At 43.8% G+C, this 12,010-nt stretch overlaps 3 protein-coding genes across 3 annotated transcripts; 1 reads left to right on the top strand and 2 right to left on the bottom strand.

The window, feature by feature from the left end:
• Positions 1 to 322: 322 nt before the first annotated feature.
• On the top strand, positions 323 to 1,811 carry BCR41DRAFT_18525 (hypothetical protein). The gene has a single exon (XM_022019784.1). It carries the CDS (start codon positions 685 to 687, stop codon positions 1,618 to 1,620), a length of 936 nt encoding a protein of 311 aa, XP_021875115.1. The 5' UTR covers positions 323 to 684; the 3' UTR covers positions 1,621 to 1,811.
• Positions 1,812 to 1,953: 142 nt separating this feature from the next.
• Positions 1,954 to 2,845, bottom strand: BCR41DRAFT_376087 (hypothetical protein; the record flags this gene model as incomplete). Its single annotated transcript, XM_022027016.1, has 2 exons — positions 1,954 to 2,492; positions 2,842 to 2,845. 2 exons carry the CDS (start codon positions 2,843 to 2,845, stop codon positions 1,954 to 1,956), a joined length of 543 nt encoding a protein of 180 aa, XP_021875116.1.
• A 2,095-nt stretch (positions 2,846 to 4,940) lies between these two features.
• Positions 4,941 to 7,235, bottom strand: BCR41DRAFT_402616 (hypothetical protein; the record flags this gene model as incomplete). The annotated part of the gene is made up of 3 exons (XM_022029326.1): positions 4,941 to 5,161; positions 6,668 to 6,926; positions 7,104 to 7,235. The coding sequence occupies 3 exons, from the start codon at positions 7,233 to 7,235 to the stop codon at positions 4,941 to 4,943; spliced, it is 612 nt and encodes a 203-aa protein (XP_021875117.1).
• Positions 7,236 to 12,010: the final 4,775 nt, after the last annotated feature.

Below are 12,010 nucleotides of genomic sequence, written 5' to 3' on the forward strand. Positions count from 1 at the left end.
ACTTTCATTTACTTCTTGATAGCTACCTTGTTTACTTGAGACTGTCCACCCTACCACCCTATACAGCCCCTTACCCTTGAAGAAAAAAATATATAAAAAAAACTTCTTCCCGGTATTCGCTTTCTTTTCTGTACTTTCATTTGCTTTCACTTTTTTGCTATGCTTCCGTTTGTTTCGCTTTCTATTTTCTTGTCATGCTTTCGTTTGTATTTCTTTAACGCTTGTTATCTTTTGACTCATTCTCCTTTGCTGGTTCTCTTTCTTACTATCCTTTACTAGTTCATTTCCTTGTTATCCTATGATGGTTTACTTTCTTGCTATCCTTTGTTAGTTCATATCCTTGCTACCCTTTGATGGTTCACTTTCTTACTATCCTTTGCTAGTTCATTTCCTTGCTATTCTTTGCTGGTTCGCTTTCTTGCTATCCTTTGATGGTTCGCTTTCTTGCTATCCTTTGATGGTCTACTTTCTTGCTATCCTTTGATACTTCCTTTCTTATTATTCTTTGCTGCTTCACTTTCTTGCTGTGCTTTGATGGTTCATTTCCTTGTTATCCTCTGATGATTCATTTCCTTGTTGTCCTTTGGTGCTTCACTTGTTATTCTTTGCTAGTTCATTTCCTTGTTATCCTTTGATGGTTACTTTTTGTTATCCTTTGGTGCTTCACTTTCTTGTTAGCCTTTGATGGTTCAATTCCTTATTACGCTTCCATACTTTATCCTTCAATGCCTCACTTGGTTGCTACGCTTCCATTTCTTTCTTCCATGCTTGACTTTCCTGTTATGCCTTCATCTCTTTTTCGGTACTCCACTTTTGTTATCCTTTTCTATGTTTTCCTGGGCGCATCTCTTCCGTGTTATGTTCTATTACGCTTTCCTTCATTGCTTCGCTGTCTTGTTATTTTTTCATTTGCTTTTCTCGACGCTTCACCTTTTTACTATGCTATCCTTTGTTTTCTTCGATGCTTCACTTCCTTGTTATGCTTTCTTTCTTGCTGCTTCACTTCCTTGTTATGCTTTCTTTCTTGCTGCTTCACTTCCTCATTTGTTTTCCTTGGCTCTTCACTTTTTAAATATACTTTCATGTGCTTCTCTTCGACGCTTCACTTTCGAGTTATCCTTTCCTTTGTTTCCCTTCGATGCTTCGCTTTCTTACGTTGTTTTCATTTGTTTTCTCCCTTTTCTTATTATAGCTTCCTTTTCTTATTATAACCTCCTTTGTTTCTCTTTGTGTGTGCGTGTATGTGTGTGTTTTGTTTTACTTATTATACTTTCGTTTGTTTCCCTTCTGTGCTTCTCTTTCTTATTATGCTTTCATTGTGTGCTTCCATTTTTTTTTTTTTTTGTTTTCTTTTTTTTTTTCTTTTCTTTTCTTCAGTGCTTCCTTTCCTTGCCATATCTTACATTTGTTTCCCTTTTGCTTTTCTTTCTTATCATATTTTCATTTATAGGCGCCGGCATTTCTTACATATCTTTTTGTTTGTTCTTCCCCTCGCTTTACTTCTTTGCTATGCTTCCGTTTGTTCTTTCTCGACTTTCCCTCCTCCTTTCTCTCTCCTCTCTCTCTCTTTTTTTTCTCACTTGCTTTCACTTACTCCTCCTATGTGCTTCTCTTCCTTAGTTTATTTTCATTCGCTCTTTCTCAGTGCTCCTTTCTCTTTCTTATTTCTCTTTCTTTTGTTGGTTACTTGCCGCTTCCCTTCCTTACCTTACTTTCTCTTACATCGTTTCCTCGTTGCTTACCGCTCTTGGGGGCTATTTTGCCTTTGGTATAGTATGGAGACAAAAAGTATGTAGGTTAGTATAAAGTAGTGACGGCAAGAGAAGGCAACGGTCGTAGTTGAGCGAGAGTTAGGGATGACATAAAGAGTCACAGGGAGAGACGGAAAAAGTGTGTGCGTGCGTGCTTGTGTGTGAATGTATTTGGCAAAGGACTGCGATCGAGACTTACTTTTCAAGAGGTGGGGAGGTGGAGAGGTGGAAAGATAAAGAGGTGGAGAAGTGAAGAAGCGGAGAGGTGGAGAAGTGAAGAAGCGGAGAGGTGGAGAAGTGAAGAAGCGGAGAGGTGGAGAAGTGAAGAAGCGGAGAGGTGGAGAAGTGAAGAAGCGGAGAGGTGGAAGAAGTGAAGAAGCGGAGAGGTGGAGAAGTGAAAGAAGCGGAGAGGTGGAGAAGTGAAGAAGCGGAGAGGTGGAGAAGTGAAGAAGGGAGGGGGGAAGGAAGAGCGGAGAGGTGGAGAAGTGAAGAAGCGGAGAGGTGGAGAAGTGAAGAAGCGGAGAGGTGGAGAAGTGAAGAAGCGGAGAGGTGGAGGTGAAGAAGCGGAGAGGTGGAGAGTGAAGAGCGGAGAGGTGGAGAAGTGAAGAAGCGGAGAGGTGGAGAAGTGAAGAAGCGGAGAGGTGGAGAAGTGAAGAAGCGGAGAGGTAAGAAGGTGGAGAAGTGAAGAGGTGGAGAAGTGAGGAGAAAGGAAGAGGAAAAAAAAACAAAAGAAAGAGCGAGCTTAAAAATGAGAGAAAAGCGTCATTCTCCCAATCTCACTCGTCGCCACCATTTCTCCTTATCTTTGTTGAAAGCGGACATAATTATCCGAATATAGGCGAAATGAAAGTGATTGGACGCCATTTTGAAACAGCATGAAATTCAAAGAAAGGGTGGATGGAAAACTGTCGGCTTGGACAGCCCGGAAGCGATCCCGTTGCCTTTCATTGCGACAATTTTCGCATTTGTTGACGTAATAAGCGAAAGTGATACGACACTGAGAAGAACGAAGCAAAAAGCATCGAAGGTATTAAACTTAATGACTATGAGTAGACACTACTCACACCACGACTTTTGACCCCAGACTTACACATTGTATGCTTTTTTTGCGGTCGCATTTTCTTAAGGAACAAAAAAAAAATTGATAGAGAAAGATGCATTAATTTTTCATGCATCTTTGGGTGTAGCCACACTTTTCATTACATCTCGCTCTTCTCTCTTTTTTATCGCTTCTAAAAGTATAATAGACAAGGATCCAGGCTTGTCATAGACTCTAGTGCCTTCTAGTTTCTGATTGAAAGTAATACAGTGTGTTCAGGTCTGCTACAGTATCTGGTAGATGCTTTTCATGGAGCCCATCACCTTTCTAGCCCATGTCCCAAAGGTAAGCCTGCCTTATTTTTTGTTATGACCATCTTGTTGAGCGAGCAACAACAAGCAACACGTAAAAAGTATGTAACGTGTGTGTCGAGGAAAATATTATATCCAAGCTCTGCAGGGCCTTCAGGGCCTTCAATACTTTTGATTCAACACCTTCATTACTATTGTATTTAATTCTTCGCATTAAATTTATTTATCCCTCTTTCAATGCTTTCCCTACCTTCACGTACATTATTCCTTTTGCTTCATGTGACAATGTAATGACATCAACCCTCCCTGTGGAAGGAAGATGCTTTTGCTTTTAAAGCAACCGACTATTGCCATATTCGGATAATTATGTCCGCTTTCAACAAAGATAAGGAGAAATGGTGGCGACGAGTGAGATTACCCAAGAAATCATGCATGGATATTCAGCGAATAAACAAGAATGCAAGAATAGCAAAATGGTGTCTGTTGGACAATGTAAACACTTTAAGGTTTGGTGGTAAATGAGGTGCAAACATTTTGATGATGACTGACATAAGGATTGGAGCTGTGTGTCACCAAGGAGTACCCACCATCCCGCCTAGTGCAGGTTGCCGGTTCACACAGCAAGATAGTGCTTACTTTGAGTATTGCTCCATGGGTGCTCCTTATTTATACTTGTGCAGGAGACAATAGAAGTGCTTCCATGGTGAAGAGTCCAAGGAAGTGCTTCTCAATATATATATATATATTGAAGCCTCTCTTCCAAAGCCAGTTGTTCATAACATAACAATAGGCACCAGAACCCCTCATTTTCGGAGCAGTACATTAATAAGTTCACCCTCCTATCATCTAAGCAATGCCGCCTCTACTAAATTTTCAATTTTCGGAGACTGCATTTTAAAGCTTTTTTTTTTTTTTTTGTGTGAATACTTTTTATTAAGAGATTGCTTGCTATCTAGCTATCTAGCTTACCTGGTTACTATCCTAAGCTACAAGAAGCCAGACTCTTAGCCACCTTGGAAAGCGCTTTTCTTTGTCACCATCGAAAAGACTCTCCAAGATGTTGTCCGGAGCACACCACGTGGAGGTGGTCTGGCATATCGTGCTCCGTTGGTCAGGCCCCATGGCCTTGCAAACGCCCGCACACACACACATTTATTTACCCATTCCCATCCCCATTCCCTTTCCCATCCCCATTCCATTTCCCTTTCCCTTTCCCATTCTGGACCGAAGGGGCTCCGCCATCGCAAGGCTCGTTAAAGAACCAGCTCAGGCTCATGCCCGTTCGGACCTACCTTAGATATGCATTGGTTATTGCACCTTGGATGTGCATTGTTGCTATGCTAAAAAGTGCTTTGTGTTGTGTTAGTAAGGGTTTTTTTTTTTTTTTTTTTTTTTTTTTTGGCTTTCTTATGTTTTTAATTGGCTTTTTTTTTTCTTTTTTCTGATATGAGATCTTTTTTTTGCTTCTTTTTTTAGGCTTTTATTTAGTCTTTTTTTTTTGGTTTTTTTTTTTCTTTGGTTAATTTTTTTTTAATTGTTTTTTTTCTTTGGGTTATTTTTTTTTCTTTGGTTTTTTTTGGTTTATTTTTTTTTCTTTTTTCTTTTTTCTTTTTTTTCTTTGGTTTATTTTTTTTTCTTTTTTTCTTTGGATTTTTTTTTTTTTTTTTTTTTGGTTTCTTTTTTTCTTTAGTTTTTTTTTTTGAGGTATTTGATTCCGGAGGCGCTTGTTTTTGCCTGGATGGACTGTTCGACCTTTCTTTGGTTTAGTCCTTTTGCTGGTGGCGCCGAGCTTTCGTTACCAGTGCCTTCCAGACCACACGATGAGAAGTGGCCTGGTCGCTATGATTTGGTGTTGTTCGTGAAGCCTTGGCCATCATACCCGAGATGGGATGGGCTGGCTATTTGGCCGCGGAGAAGGCCGTCGTTCGACTGCGGTAGACTATGAGGCCGTTTAGAGCGTGGCTGTTTAGAGCGTGGCCATCTGGAGCGTGGCCAGTTGAATACGGCTTTTCGTTGGAGTGCAGCCGTTCGAGTATGGGCGCCTGAGTGTGGCAGCCTGGCTGTGCGTTATGAAGCCCCAGTTGCTTTAGGCAGCTTCATGTCGTTGCAGTCTAATCGTGGAATGAAAAGAGAGACACAAGCAGAAAAAGAATAATCAGAACAAGGACAGTGAAGCACAGAGTGACAGTGTTGAGAACTTCAGTGAGAGTGATTGTTTAGGGAGTGTTGCTTACCTTTTGTCTTGGTTGAGGAGGCCGATGGTCGAGGAGACCGAGGAGAAAGAGAAGAGAAAAGAAGAAAAAAGAAGAGTCAAATGGGTCCTTTTTATATTGGTTTCTTATTATTATTATTAACGTTCGCGCAAGAGGAGAAGGGCCGAGGAGTGATTGGTTTTCAAAAGCGCGCTATACTAAGTACCTTGCTTGCTGTACGCTCAAGAGCGACCAATAAAATATCAACAACAAAATAAAAAATAAAATAATATACGTGTCTTTGATGTCATCTGTCATATTTCATATGATAAAGAAGAGACTCTCACGATTGAAAGTGGGAATAATGCTCTGTCCTCAAGACTCATAAGGAAAACCTGTCTATAAACAACCAGAGCATGAACTGTATTGCTCTCGAGCTTGTTTACTCTTATTGATAAAGGGGATCATCTTCTTTATCCTCTTCTTCTATTTCATTTCTTCACTCCTAACAAGAGATGGGATAGACTGTCGTTGGGCCTGTACTTTGGCAGCTTGCCGTTTTTCCAGAGTGTGGTGGAAAATAACACATGACATTCGTCAGAATACCTCTCCGCCTTTTTTTATTTTATTTTTTATTTTCATGCAATACAATGTAGAATACATTAAGATTTGAAGGTGAAACAAAGTATCAACGTTTATATATCGACCAGTAAAAGGCACACGATCGTTTGATGATAAATATATGTATATGGAGTTTTTTTTTTTTTTTTTTTTTTTTAATCAGCTTCAATCACTTTGATCAGTTTCAGTCAAAGTCTCCATTCCACCAGATAGACTTTCCCCCTCCTTTTACTCATTCAAGCATAAGTTTCCACATACAGCACTTTCTGTCTTTCCACTCACCTCTTTTTTCTATTGAATGGTCTACGAAGGATGGCCTATTCACATTGTCATAGGTGCCATGGATGTATGTCCCACCCGCACCACCCTATTAGCTCGAAAGGTAGGTGCAAGTCGGCTGAATATGATGGATTATTTCGAGAAAGAATCAGAGCTGTTATGCCTTCCTGGGGTCTTTGGCAATGCCAACGGGCTGAACATGTCCACGACCACTCAAATCATGACCTCTGACGGCGATAACGAGACTGAAATATATTTTGTAGATAGATCGTGAGCAGTAGAAAAAGTAAGTAAGAATTAGATGTGGGCCCACACCCATGGAGGTATTTATTCATTCCCTGGTAGAGGAGCCTGTAGCGGGTAACTACATATCTATCTATAAGATGGCATTGATTTGTTCTAGAACCTCATATCGAAAATTTATCTCGTCAAGGTGTGTGGCGCGTTATTGCCACATAAGTCACATAGACTTACCAAACACTTGCAGACAAGGGATCTCCATCACAACCCGTTCATTACGTAGGTTCTCGTCAATCGTGTCCTTGGCAAACCTCATTAGGCTCCATTGGTCTTCGACAAATAAATGTAGGCTTCGCTTGTCCTTAGACGACTTGGTCTCAGCATAAGCCGCCTCAAAAATGTACTTTCGAATCGTCACATCTGGTTTCAGCGGATCCCCTTGCCGTACGCCGTACTCCAGCGAGGATCGGTTAGCCCAATCAAGCGCAAAAGCCTAGTCATCCGCTGGGAAGAAATAAGTCATCAATGGATCCAAAGCTCCGCGCGCAAATGAGTCTTCAAGCTTGTTTGAGAAGGGATAGCTCTTTTCTGCCAACTCCTTAGAGCTATGTTCAATCCACAAAGATTGAGGAAAATAAAATGTTTGCGCTTGATAGTTTCCCATCATAACCAAGTACCTGTTGTTTGCTGTGAGTGATATGGGTGAGCGTAAGTACAGTGGTAGGAAGAGGATAAAGACATTTTCCTTCTCATTATCTTTGAAATCGCAGCCTTGGACTCGGATGCGTCCTGTGTGGGTCATCTCTCGGCTGAGCTGTGTACAGAGAGCGGCCACTGAGTTAAGCAAAAAAAAATAAAATAAAATAAAATAAAATATATTAAAATAAAATAAAATATATTAAAATAAAATAAAATATATTAAAATAAAATAAAATATATTAAAATAAAATAAAATATATTAAAATAAAATAAAATATATTAAAATAAAATAAAATATATTAAAATAAATAAAATAAAATAAAATAAAACAAAATAAGTAAATAAAATAAAATAAAATAAAATACAATAAAAAAGAAAGCGGCGTAGCGGGAATTGAAAATGGGTAATCTGCGCGCTTGTGATATTGTTGGTTTTAGTTTTAGTCACGTGTAGAGGGTTCGCCACCAACTATTTAACGAGCAACAGCTCAGGAAAATCTGGCTCCTTGTTCCTTATTTTTACACAAGAGCCATTTGAGTACTGACTGTTCTCGTCCAGGTAAAGAGCCCTCACAACGTTCGTCGTTAGTAGCCATAGATCATTAAAGGTTCCTTATTTTTACACAAGAGCCATTTGAGTACTGACTGTTCTCGTCCAGTCTTCGAGTAGTGTGTGTGTGTTCTTTTATTGTGTTAGAATTATTTATCTATCAGCTGGAAGTGACCGGCTTCATAATCCACCAAAACGACCTAAATCTCCTACCACATCTGCCCCTAAATTTTGCAACAATATTTCTGGTGATCTACGCAGGGGGTGGCAGCTACAATGTCTTCCAATTTATCGATTCTTCTTACCATGATCCCGAAGTGGCCGTCGGCAGAGGCTGAGGGTCTAACCGCCGCGACATGGATCAGCGATTTTGGAGGTGTTATCGAAGGAGAAACCCTGAGCAACAAGTTGATGTTCGTCGAGAGGCAGGCGACAGGCAAGATCCAACGCTGGATCAGGCGCTGGAGGATGACAAACAAGACGAATGGTGCCTGGAGCCAGTTCGTCAGCGATTTCATCATGGAGGCCTCTACCCCTAGAAGCCAGGATGTCACCCTGGACGAGTTGCATTCTATTAAGCAAGGAGAAGATGAGACGACAGCCAACTATGTACAACGAATGAAACTTACCATGGAACTCCTCGACCCAGAGTCTGGTTGCGACGCACAGCCGTACAAGATCCCAACAGCCACCGAGCGTCTACTGGCGTACAGATTTTGCAAGGGTTTGAGGCAAGACCATCCTTTCAAGGTCAAGAACAAAGAAGCGCCTGCGACCTTGAAGGAAACCTTCGAATCAGTGACACAATTGGTTGAAGGAAATCGTTGGGGCATTGACACCACTGAGAGCCGTGTCATAGCTCGCAGCAACGCTGAGCATGCTGCACCAATCGAGACGAATGTTCTGCTTGGATCGACCCTAGTGCCGAGGACGCACTACTCTGGCTTCCTAGCGGACTTCAAAGACGACAAAGAGAAAGTTAATCAATTAAGCGTAGACGAATTAACAGACATGTTCGGAGCCTGGACCCTTGCTGCCGAGGAGCGAACTCCGGAGGCGCGAATCGCTCAGACTATCTCAAGAATGAAGCCCGGCTGTAGCGAGGCGAGTGTTTGGTTCCTCTGAATTGGCCAAGCATATTAGAGTGGAGGCTAGACCTAATGCCGTGCTCCAACCCGCCGAAGTTCGAAGTCAGCAGGCTATCCCTATGGCCCGTAGAACCTGCCATAAATGTAATCAAGAGGGGCACCTCTTGTCGTTCTGGCCCATTGGTGGAATGCTTCCGATGTGGCGAGCGAGGCCATACTTCGAAAGGGTTTTGCACTAAGGAACAAGGAAGCCCCGCCACAGGCCGCCAATAGCGTCCCATTGGCCACTCAAACTAACTCCTCGCTAAGAGTGCAAAGTTTAGAAATCTCCGCCACTAATGTCGCCCAATCATTTATCACGACTAAGCCACAGCGATTAAATTCGACAGGTGCCCAGCGACGTCGCAGTGAGAGGACAGGCACTCCTGCAGGTCCATCGTCTCAACGAAGAGAGGAAACGAGAGGCACTACTCCACCTGTCCGAGGAATGCAGTGGGAGGCTGAGGCATCCACTAGTAGTGCGCAACCTTCTGGGGACCCCCACTTCCAGACAGTGACTTTTGATGACAGAGCGGTCGACGGGCGAGAGAATAATGTTGCAGAAGCTCCAAATGCGACGCCAAAGCGTACCAGGAAGCGCGTCATTCCTGATCCAGTGGTTCGTTGATGCGGTCGAAGGATTGAATTTTGATTTGGCCACTCACTCCAAGTACCGTGGAAAGATGCAGTGCAACTCAAGGCAGCTGTTACCGAGGCCTGGGCCCGCCATGCCCCTCCAAGAAGAAGCAAGCCTAAGAGGAGTCAGTCAGCAATAGCTATGGCCAGGAACGTTCAAGGTGGCAAGGGTGATGTCACGACCGTCACCGCCTTGGGACGAGACTTCAACAACGCCGTTATTGATCCAGGCAATGACCATACTATGATGGGCCTACATGTGGCAAACGCACTCGGACTGAAGTTAGAGCCTGCTACTCGTGCGGTGCTATTAGCCCATGGGTCCTTCCAGAAGCTTGCGGGCCGCACAAGACCTATCGATATTTATGTGTCCGGGATCCCCCTGAGAATGTCGATGGGAGTGATCGACTGTAAGGGCACATATGACTTCCTCCTTGGCGATGACTGGCTCAAGGCGCTGAAAAGCCAAGGCTGATTGGAGCAACGGTATCGTGTACTACGTGGAGAGTGAGGGAAGGACTATCACCCTTGGTGGCGGTCTAAATGTTCGCGCCTCAACCCCTCAGCCTACGACATCAACGTACTTGTCTGATGAGAGCGATGAGTATGATGATGAGTACGACGACTATGAGGATGACGAATCAATCTACGAGACGGAAGAATCCGATGCTGATGCAGGGTACAGAGCCTTGAGAGTGAAGACAATAGAGGTTGGTGACCCGGATCTGCAGGCGATGACCGCAAGAGTGTTCTCTAGCAAGATACAGTGCGAGAATGACGATGCTCGCGTAAAAAGGCAGCCGTTCGCGGTTGACGGAGTCAACGTGGACATCAACCCAAATTTGTCCAATGAGCAATACGGACAGATTGTGGAGTTACTTGAAAAGAATAAGGACAGGCTGACTACCAACCTTGAGGACCTCGAAGTGACGTCTATTTTAGAACATGAGATCAACATTCAACCAGGCGCCAAGCCAGTGTACGTAGGATGGTGCAAACGGTACTCGCCGAAGGAGCTTGACTTCCTTAAGAAGAGTGTTGATGATGAGCTTAAGGCAGGAAAAATCATAGAGATGGAGAGCGAGTTGGTGCGCGCCGCTGAGTCTTGCTCCTAAGAAAGACGGATCCTTGCGCAAGTGCGTCGCATACATAGGCCTAAATAAGGTTACCGAAAGGGAGAGCTGGCCACTGCCAAACATCGAGGAAATACTTGACAACTTAGGCGGATTCGAGTACTACAGTAGCCTGGACGGATTTCAAGGTTATTACGTGATTGGCATCAAAAAAGAGCATGTCAAGTATCTTGGCTTCCGTACGCCTTTTGGGACGTTTGCATACAAGGTAATGCCATTTGGGCTCAAGAACGCGCCACATACCTTCAGTCGCTTCGTTAGAAAAGTGTACTCAGACCTTATCGGAAGAGTGCTTGAGGCGTACATGGACGATGTGTGCGTGCGCACGATGACCTGGGGAGAGCATTTGAGAGCCCTCGATCATACGTTTGCGGCAGCTCGCGCAGGAGGAGTCAAGTACAAGACTAGTAAGCTCCATTTCGGGTATGACAAGGTGAAGTTTACTGGCCACGTGGTCGGCAAAGATGGAATTGAGGTCATGCCAGACAAAGTTGACAAGGTCAAGAATTTCACCCCATTACGTAGCAAGGAAGATGTACGTGCATTCTTGGGCTTGACGGGCTACTATCGAAGGTTCGTCGAAAGCTACGCTCAGATTGCAGAGCCGCTGACGAGGCTCCTCAAGAAAGGTGCAAGCTTCACCATGGGTCCTGAACAGGTGGCCGCAGTAAAGGGTCTCAAAGCCAAGTTAATTCAAGCTCCGGTACTTAAGGCTCCAGATTTCGAGAAGGATTGGGTGGTCTCGTGTGACGCCTGCAAATACGCTATGGGCGCAGTGCTAGAACAAGAAGATGAGGAGGGTAAGTTGAGACCGGTCTACTTTTACTCGAAGACCTTTCAAGGAGCCGAACGCAACTACTCTACCTTTGAGCAAGAGTGCCTCGCCGTTGTCATAGCCGTCAAGAAGTTTCGGCCTTACATCCTGGGTAGGTCCGTTGTCGTTTACACAGACCATGCGCCACTCAAATGGTTGTTTTCCAAGACTGATCTGACTGGTCGACCTGCGCGGTGGCAGATGATTCTGTCGGAATTCGAGCTGGTCATTAAGACCAAACCAGGTACGAAGAACGGCAATGCAGACGGGATGAGTCGCATTATGTCGGAAGGAATAGCCACGGATGACATCGATGACGAGGTGCCAGAGTGTCTGAGCCGAAGGGCAGAATCCACAGGAGAAAAGTGGCTGGCGAGCCAATGGTACGCGAACTTCTACATGTACCTAGCCGAGATGAGACTGGAGTTAGAAGACAAAGTTGAAATGAGGAGGATCAAGAGACAGGCATACAGGTTTCGACTGACGAAGGAAGGTGACCTACTGTATAGAGATGCCGACAACAGAGAGAAGAGGTGCGTAGTTGAGGATGAAGTCGAGGGTGTGCTGAAGGAGGCACACGACAAGGGCGGTCACTATGGAGCAGAGTCTACCCTAGCAA

This window comes from Lobosporangium transversale (assembly GCF_002105155.1).
Source record: "Lobosporangium transversale strain NRRL 3116 chromosome Unknown BCR41scaffold_101, whole genome shotgun sequence".
NCBI lineage: Eukaryota > Fungi > Mortierellomycota > Mortierellomycetes > Mortierellales > Mortierellaceae > Lobosporangium > Lobosporangium transversale.

Bases quoted from the DNA above. Each gene is read 5' to 3' on its own strand.
- BCR41DRAFT_18525 (XM_022019784.1), top strand. From the start codon at position 685: ATGGTTCAATTCCTTATTACGCTTCCATACTTTATCCTTCAATGCCTC.